At 40.9% G+C, this 9,403-nt stretch overlaps 1 protein-coding gene across 1 annotated transcript; it reads right to left on the reverse strand.

Moving 5' to 3' along the window:
• Positions 1 to 5,415: 5,415 nt before the first annotated feature.
• On the reverse strand, positions 5,416 to 6,468 carry LOC103680105 (olfactory receptor 52H1-like). The gene has a single exon (XM_008709642.2). The coding sequence runs from the start codon at positions 6,364 to 6,366 to the stop codon at positions 5,416 to 5,418; it is 951 nt and encodes a 316-aa protein (XP_008707864.2). The 5' UTR covers positions 6,367 to 6,468.
• Positions 6,469 to 9,403: the final 2,935 nt, after the last annotated feature.

Here is a 9,403-nt window from a genome sequence, read left to right on the forward strand (position 1 = left end):
ACCTTCACTTCTTACCTACATCACTCTATGGCTTCCTAAAGGTTCACCTTATTTCCCTTGTGTCTCCCTCCCATTATTTCCTGTCTGCATACTGCTCCTCCTACCATGTGAATCTGATCATGTCTGCCCTGTCTTAAATCCTGTTTTTTTCCTCAACTCTGAGTCCTAGCTCCTGCAGCTTTCCGTAGTTTTACTAATCTTCATCCCCATCTTTGTCATATTTTCCTTAATGGGGACTCACAGCAAACTGAAGCATAATATAATTTTTATCAGTAAAACCAGTATGAATCATAAAGTACCTTCCTGGGGGAAGTCTGTTAGATGTGCTGCTGACACTGGTGGGAGTTTGGAGGCCAGGTCTCAGTGTGTCTCTGAGAGGCTCTTATCCCCCAGACCTAGCAGCCAGGTCACCTTCCCTGGGACAGCACAGCCAGCATCTCTGAATAGGGACGCCAGAATTGCCAATTGTTTGCCTTTGTCTCATCCATGGGCATGTTTCCTTCTAGTTGGATGCAGAATACAAATAATTTCATTTCCAGTGCTTGTCTCTTTAAATCCTATATCACAAGGTCATTGAAAGTAATGGTCAAGTGCACAATAATATTTTGTTTGATGTACTAGAAGTCGAAATTTTTGGTCAGTATTTTATAGCAAGAGGAGGCATATTTAAGTCATGAAAATTTCCAATCCTCACCTTTGGTGTATTCTGTCCCTTTATGGAGACAACGGTCTTCCTGTGTTGATTATATGGAACAGAGATGGTTATAGGAAACTTGAATGACTTTTGTATGAACACATGGTTCAATCACGTTACATAGAACTTACGGCTTAATGTTGCCATAGCTGGGGCTAATAGTTTTCTGATAAATCAGTTAATGAATGACTTCCACTGGACTAAAATAGAGATGAGCTCTGGTGCCCCTTCCCTCCATATTTATAATTTACCCCTTTAAAAATTGAATTACACCCTTGCCCTTCACACCCACTTAAATAACAGCAACAAACTATTATTTTACACACAAATACTATGGTTCTATTTGCATGATGGAGGAGGTGAGCTGGCTCTTCTGTCTAGGGTGGCCATGCAGGAGTCTTAACCAACTATGTCAAAATGATAGTCCCCACAATTCAATCACCACCACGTCTATACCAATTTGTTTAACTTGAAATCCTGTTACTTTTCTAAAAAGATTTAGTGGTTAAATGAGTAAGGTGGAAATTTTCTTATGCCTGTTTGAATATTTTATACATGTTAATTTTGGCCCCTATCAGTTACTTCAACTGCCATTTTGCTCTTTTGCACAATATGACATCAGATTTATTTCCCCGGAGACTCCTAAGCCCTGCAGAAAGGTATTTTATTGGTTTCTCTCTACCTGGAGTTGACTGTGCCTTTCCTTCATGCAGTTGAGGGGTTGGGATTTTATTTGGTTAAAGCAGGCTGCCCACGTCATGAGGGGTAAAGTTGCCTAAGGGCGATAGAGTGACCACTGAGTCCACCACCCCCAAACTATCACAAACCCCCTAACAAGAACAATAGATTGAGGGGAAATGTTTTAATATACAGTTTGAACTAAAATTCCTCTGGCTTTCCATTATTCTTAGAATATTAAACTCCTTAAAACGATCTAGATTTTTGCATCTTCTTCAATATGACCTTTTGCTGTTTCATCTACCTAACCCCCCCCCCCACCACCAATCAGGTTCCATTTCCTTTAACACTTAGCCTTTCTTTAGCTCTGTGTCTTTATATGTACTAATCCCTCGGTCTTTTTCTTTCTTTCTTCTTTTCTTTTTTTAAAGAAGCATGGTAGAGTTTATTCATCCATAGTGGAGTAAACAGTCATAAATATTTACTTTTCTTTTTTCCAGATTTATTGAAATACAATTGGCATATATAATTCTATATATTTAAAGTGTACAGTGTGATATCTGACCTAGATACACATTGCAAAATGACTGATTAACACATCTGTAACATCTCAGACTTAGTCTTAATGTGTGTGTGTGTCTGGTGAGAATGCTTATGCTCTACTCTCCTAGCAAATTTCAAGTAAACAATACAGTATTGTTAACGATAGTCATCATGCCGTAGATCAGATCTCCAGAACTTATTCATCTTATAAAAGAAAGTTTGGACACTTGGACCAACATTTCTCCTTGTTCCCCCCACCCAGCCCCCACTAACAATCATTCTACTCTTTGGTTCTGAGCTTGCTTTTCTTTAAGGTTCTACATACAAATGATACCACACAGTATCTGTCTCTCTGTCTGGCTTATTTCACTTAGCATAATGCATTTCATCCATGTTGTTGCCAAATGCAAGATTTCCTTTCTTCTTGTGGCTGAATAATATTCCATTGTGTAAAATCAGATTTTCTTTATTCTTTCATCCATTGTTGAAAACAAGTGCTTTCCATGCTAGGCCGTTATGAACATGGCAGTGCAGATAGCCCTTTGAGATACTGATTTCATTTCCTTTGGATATATACCCAGAAATGAGATGGCTGGATCATATGGTAATTCTATTTTTAAATGTTTAAGGATCCTTCATACTGATTTCCATAATGGCTGTAATAATTGACACTCCACCAGCAGGATTGAGCCCCGCGTCAGGCTCTGTGCTGGGTGTGGAGCCTACTTGGGATTCTCTCTCTCTCTCTGCACCTCTCCCCCTTCCCCCCCCCCCCTTTCTCTCTTTCTCTCAAAAAAAAAAAAAAAAAAAGCTATTAAAGCAGGTGTGAGACAATAGCCATCAAAGCAGGTATGGGGTGATGGTTGTGGTTTCTGCTTTTCCCTGATGCTTAGTACCTGTTGACCATTTGTATGCCTTCTTCTTTGCAAAAAAAACCTATTCAGGTTCTTTGCACATTTTTAAACAAACTATCATCATTATTTTTGCTATAGAGTTGTATGAATTACTTAAATATATTAGAGATTAACCCCGTTACATATACATGGTTTGCAAATATTTATTCCCATTCCTTAGGATGCTTTTTCATTCTGTTGATATTTCCTTTGCTGAGCAGAAGCTGTTTCCTTTGTTGTGGTCCCCTGTGGTTACAGGTAATCTCTTCCAGGAAGGATGGTCTGCACACCTAAGCTGAAGCTGTTTTCTAGATGATAGTCTGTATCGAAGAGTACTGCTTTTTAATTTTTGTTTGTTTCTGTGTGTCATAAAACCTAAGAATCTGAAGTTACATGTCCATTGGTCTGTTTACTTGATTGAGGCTCTCCTCCCTCAGTAAATTACAAACACCAGGAGCATAAGACTCATTTCTATTCAACATGGTAAACAGTGTACCTAACACAGTGCTTCAGAAATGTTTGTCAAATATTTGGTCAATATTCTGGAAGGAAGGAAGGAAGGAAGGAAGGAAGGAAGGAAGGAAGGAGCATTTCCTAGAATGCACTCAGTACTCTAAATGTGCTAGAATATTCAGACTACACTAGACCTAAGGAGATTTATATTATATTGATTCCCAGCAAAGTTTTTAGCCTTTGTTGAATGGAAATTTAGGATGTTCTACTGCTCTACACTGGATGTGGGACATTTTCAGAGTCCCATGAAGCTACATTTTGTAAGAATACGATTAATTACTGGTACCTTCTCTCTGTGAGCTGATTCTTCATGGCAGGAGTAATTGAACTTCTCTAAACATCCTACTGTCTTCTAGTTTATATGCTGTATGAATTATGAACTAATCATGCTTATCTCTCACACAGGCTTGAGCTTAAATCTTCACCCTTGTTCAGTAAGAGAATACAAACTCATGACAGAGGGAAAGCACATAGCCTATTTCTTATCTTATTTTGTTAAAAAATCTTTATCACTACTTTTTCTTTCTCTTCCTCCACTGGCTCTTCTATTTATACTCCATAGTATTTTTATTTATGGTGTTCAAAATACAACAAATAATTTTCGAGAAAAATATATGTGACTCTTGTCACATGGGAAAAGAACATACAGTCAAACTAAGGTCTCTGGGTCCACAAAAACAATCTTTCTTATTACAATTCTAGTTGAGATTTACTGTAGAATGGTGACTCTAATCCCATGTGAATGGGGTGGGAAAGCAGTATTGTTAGAGAGACCATGTAGATCTCTGGTGTTCCCATTCGGAGGGAAGTGAGGAGGGTTGGGACCAATATGGGGAGACAGGGGGTGCTCACACTCACTGGTGACTGCAAGAAGTTGTATAGAAAGAAGCAATAGGCATTGCGGGCATCTTAGATCTAGGAGAAAAGCAGACATCAACTATCATTGACACCTGAGAAACACCAAAAATTGTTAATCCTTGATGAATTTAGTGACTGAGTGACTCCCTCTGACCCAATTATAGACATGTTGGGTTTGAAGAGAGAATGAATCATACAAATAAAGATACATGGTTAGCGTTGGATGACATCTCCTTTGAGATACGAGAAGGAAGAGAAGACTTGGACCACCAGTACTTCCAGCTGCCCAGGTTTCAATCCCACATCTTAGTCTGTGCGTACTTTTCCTTTTCATTGGCTCTAGGAAGTTAGGATCATCTTTACGTTTATTCTTCGGGGACTCTGACCACTCACATTTCATTTGGCTTTTTCTAGCTTGAGTGAAAAATGAGCTTTAGGTTCCTGATTATCTTCTTCCTTTGTCCAAAATAAATGCCTGCACTCTCAACTTAAATTTCACGATGATTTGCCATTCATTTAAATGATAAACATTCCTTATACATCTATGACAAGTCACGACCCATGCTTGATCCTGTCTAGAAATGAATTAGAGTAGGGGCGCCTGGGTGGCACAACGGTTAAGCGCCTGCCTACAGCTCAGGGCGTGATCCCGGCGTTATGGGATCGAGGCCCACATCAGGCTCTTCCACTATGAGCCTGCTTCTTCCTCTCCCACTCCCCCTGCTTGTGTTCCCTCTCTCGCTGTCTGTCTCTGTCTCTGTCAAATAAATAAATAAAATCTTAAAAAAAAAAAAAGAAAGAAATTAATTAGAGTAAGCAAATTGAAAGTCCCAAACCTCAGAGACATCACAATAAAAATTCCTTGATCTTCAGTGACATATAAACTCCTAAAAAGTATAAATCTGAAAAAAAAAATAATTTGGATTCCTTAGACACACATTTATCACAAAAAAGAGATGCTGATCTTTTTATTGTTTTCAGTAACAGTTTTGTAACTGCCTTAGGACAATCAGACGGAATTGCCAAATTTTCATTTCTAGAAATAAATAGACTCATATATACTATTTTCTACACTCAGATTTATTTATTTTTTTTTTTTACAATGGAAATACCTGAGTAACTTCTGCCTAAAATAACAAAGAAGGCAAACCACATCTCTGATTTTAAGGAATTGTTTCCTCTGTCCCCTCTCTGGACCCTTGGCTACAGTCAGTCTCTAACCTACCCACCCAGACTTCAGGCCTGTATCATTGGGACCTGGGGAAAGAGCAGGAGAATGACTTTGTCCCGGATCTGCTTGGTCTTTACTCCATAGACGATAGGATTGAGTGCGGGTGGGATGACTACATAGAGGTTGGCGAAGAGGATGTGAAAGGTACGAGGGACATTGTGGCCAAAGCGATGGGCAAGGATGGAGAAGAATGCTGGTATATAGAACATGAGGATGACACAGACATGGGAACCACAGGTGCCAAGGGCCTTGTGGCGGGCATCCCGGGACGGGAGGCGGAAGACCGCACAGAGGATGAGGGTGTAGGAGACAGCAATGAGAATCACATCTGAGATGACCGTCATGATGGGAACACAAAAGCCATACCAGATGTTGACGGAGATGTCCGCACAGGCGAGCCGGGCAACACCTATGTGCTCACAGTATGTGTGCGGGATGATGCGTGTCCTGCAGAAGGGTAAACGATTTGCAAGGAAAACACATGGAACTATAACACAGAAACTTCTGAGGGAAATTCCCACGACAATTTTGACAGTGGACCCAGGGGTCAGAATCATGGTGTATCTCAGAGGGGAACAGATGGCCACGTAGCGGTCAAACGCCATGGCCAGGAGTATCGCCGAGTCCAGGACAAAGCTGTAGTGCAGAAAGAATAACTGGGTGAGGCAACCAGGAAAACCGATTTTCTGGGGACCACGCCAGAAGATGGTAAGGGTTTTGGGGACACATGTGGTAGACAAGATCAGATCTGTCATGGCTAGCATGGAAAGGAAAAAGAACATGGGTGCATGAAGACTCCGCTCCACAGCAATGAGGTAGAGAAGGATACCGTTGCCCACAGTGGCCACAAGATAGACAAAGCAGAAGGGGATGCTGATCCAGACGTGGTACTGCTCCAGGCCGGGGATGCCCAAAAGGGTGAAGTCACCTGTGTTGGAGCTGCTCAGGTTGTGCATGGCCCGTGTGGTCTGAGGAATGGATTCTGTATCTGAAAAACAAATCGTGTGTAATGAACCTGAGTAAATTCTGTGGTAATTCTTCCTCCACTCTCTCCTTCAGGCCAGCTCTCCTCCTTCCTCTCTGCTAAGAACGAACCTCCCAGCGCTAGTAAAAGCTCTACTCATCTCTTCAAGAAAGATTCCCTAGACACAGTATCCTGGTAGTAGTCACTCAGTGCTTCTGGAATTTTCTTCATACTGTTCAAAATGCTATTCCCATTTCAATGACTAAGTGTCCCTGGATCAATGTAATTTCTTGCTATTCTAATGTGAGTAGCAAGAACCTCAATCTAACCACATACAGAGAAAGAAATGAAGAAAAGTGGGGTACAGTGGGAAAATAAGGTGATAATTCACAATGACAGACTCCTGCCAGAGGCTAGGCTTTATAAACACAGTATCATCTCATTTAGAATAATCTTCTGAGATAAGTATTTTCTTCTTCCTCATTTGCTTTTTATTGTTTTGCTATAGAATCTAACACTCTGAGAGAAAATCTTGCCCAAGATGTCATCTTGGATGACAGGCAGAGCCAAGATCATTCCAGTCCACAGCTAAGCCTCCTTCATGCCGAGGTGCCCCGCCAGGTGATTGCTCAGCGGACACACTGCTACATGCCAAGCACTGAGAAGGGGCCTGGGATACAGGGAGCTGCAGTGTGTCCAGCGCACTAACCCTATGCCAATTGCAATTACTCTCCCGATACCCCTTACGCTATAGCACCTGGGATTTGCAAACCAGAATGTTCTCTGAGGTTGATGTTTGGTGCCTCACCATGGAGAACAGTATGGAAATGGATGTGCAACTCAGCCTCCAGCCCCTCTTCGCATTGAATGAGGAATCCTTTATAAGTGTGCTCATGATTAATACAGAGGGACCTCTAGTGGAAGAAGTCTAGAATTGACTCATTCTAAATCCCAGATCAAGAGAAAAGCAAACAAGCAATCTCTATAACACAAGTACTACTATTTTGGAAACGTTCACGATACTATACAAGTCCAAACGTCTTTACATAAAATCCTCTTCTATAATCATCTTAAAAACCCTATGAGATAGGTAATAATGTTGCCTACATTTCGAAGATGCAGAAACGGAGGCACAGAGAAGTTAAGTAACCTGCCAAAGGCTGTATGACAAGTAAATGTTAGAGCTGGGAATAAAACTCCAGGAGTTTTCATAGACTCTTGTGTGGTAAAGGAAATTCTCTATAGAGTATGGCAAATGGCACATAGATAATATCTGTATAATAGAAGATATAAAATTAAATCACCTAAAGAGAACACAGACCAATACTGTATGGTCTCACAGACGAATGCTGTGTGTGCAGTCTAAAACCACAAACACAATGACAAGGCATGGAACTCAGATGCAGAGAACAGGTTGGTGACTGACAGAGGTGGAGGTGGGGTTTAGTGAACTGGGTAAAGGTGGTCAAATGCACAAAATTTCAATTACAAAATAAATGAGTCCTGGGGATAGAATGTACAGCATGGAGATTCTGATCAATAATACTGTATTGTGTCTTTGAAACTTGCTATGAGAATATACCTTCATAGTTCCCATCACAAGATAAAAATTCACACTTGTGTGGTAATGGATGTTAACTTGACATATTGTGGTGATCATTTTGCAGCAAGTTTACCATCCTTGCCACTCGCCTACCCCAATCCTTCCCTCAACTTAGCATATCATCACTCGGATGCCTTTATCTTGTTACTCAAAATTGTGTACCGGATTCCAGGGCTGCATCTTGATGTAAATTACAAGTCTCAAAAATCACATATTTAGAGACGCTCCATTGTATCTGCTCGGTTATGTGGTTCAGTGATTACCAATTAGGTTATCAACAGCCTTGATCCCTCCAGGACAGTGACTTTTTCAGTACTTTTCATTCATTACCCCAGGTCTTTGCATTCCTCTTCATCGAGGTTCAATTCTGATTCATCATGTTGACTACTCTCTCACACATATGTGCTCCCCTTTGCTCCACTGAACTTCCATCATGTACTTCTGCAAAACTCAACTCTTAGACTCAACAACTAATAAGACTTTCAGATCAAGATGGAAACCGACTTAGCCAGGTATGTATTTGTTCCCATAATCTCACGATCATCGACCTTAAGCGTCGCCACGACACTGCCCAATGACCTAACAACAGGATCTTGTTCAGCGCAATATCCCTGGATGACTTTTTTCCTACTTTTCTCCAAGCACATCCACCAGCTCCCACTCCTTCTTTCTCAACAGATAATTGTTTACTTCAATTCACACAGAATGTTGAAACCATTAGATGTACAATAGTGTAAGAGAGCAATCACGTCACATGTATGAATACACACACACACACACTTTTTTATTTCTAGTTATAATTGGAAAATTATCCCTTTCGTATCTGGGCACAAAACCCAACCCATTTCTCCCTCTCAAGTCTTTGCCATCTTCATTATCATTGTTTCTCTTTCGTGCATTTGTCTTCAACTTAGGCTTTTAAAATGTCTACTCCTTCAACATTTAAACAATTAAAATATGCTCAGATATTTTCTTGTCTAAATTACTCAAAAACAATTACCTTCTCTCTTCATAGTTAGATATGTAGCTGTCTACACCACGTACGTGCTTTTCATGTCCTACTCACCCATTAACCCATGCGAATCTCATTTCTCTCCTCACCTTTCCACCAAAGCAGCGTTTGCTAACATTACCAATAGTGTCCATTTCCCATACTGATTCCTTGCTGGACTTCTCAGCAGCATTTGACACTATTCACCATCCCTTCAATTTTAGAGAACATTGTGTCATCAACTCAATAAAGGTGCACAGCCATGACTTCTCATCTTCCACTGTCCACTCTGCTCTCCACCTGGACCCTCGCCTCTTCTCCAGGCCTCACACAGCTCTGAGTCCTCTCTGAGTCAGGGGATCACAAGGGACATCCCAAGGGAGGTAGCAGTAAGATCTCTGCTCTCCCTGAGCTCCTGAACAGGAGACTGTCTCC

The sequence above is a fragment of the Ursus maritimus genome, unplaced genomic scaffold (assembly GCF_017311325.1).
Source record: "Ursus maritimus isolate PB19 unplaced genomic scaffold, ASM1731132v1 scaffold_16, whole genome shotgun sequence".
Lineage (NCBI taxonomy): Eukaryota > Metazoa > Chordata > Mammalia > Carnivora > Ursidae > Ursus > Ursus maritimus.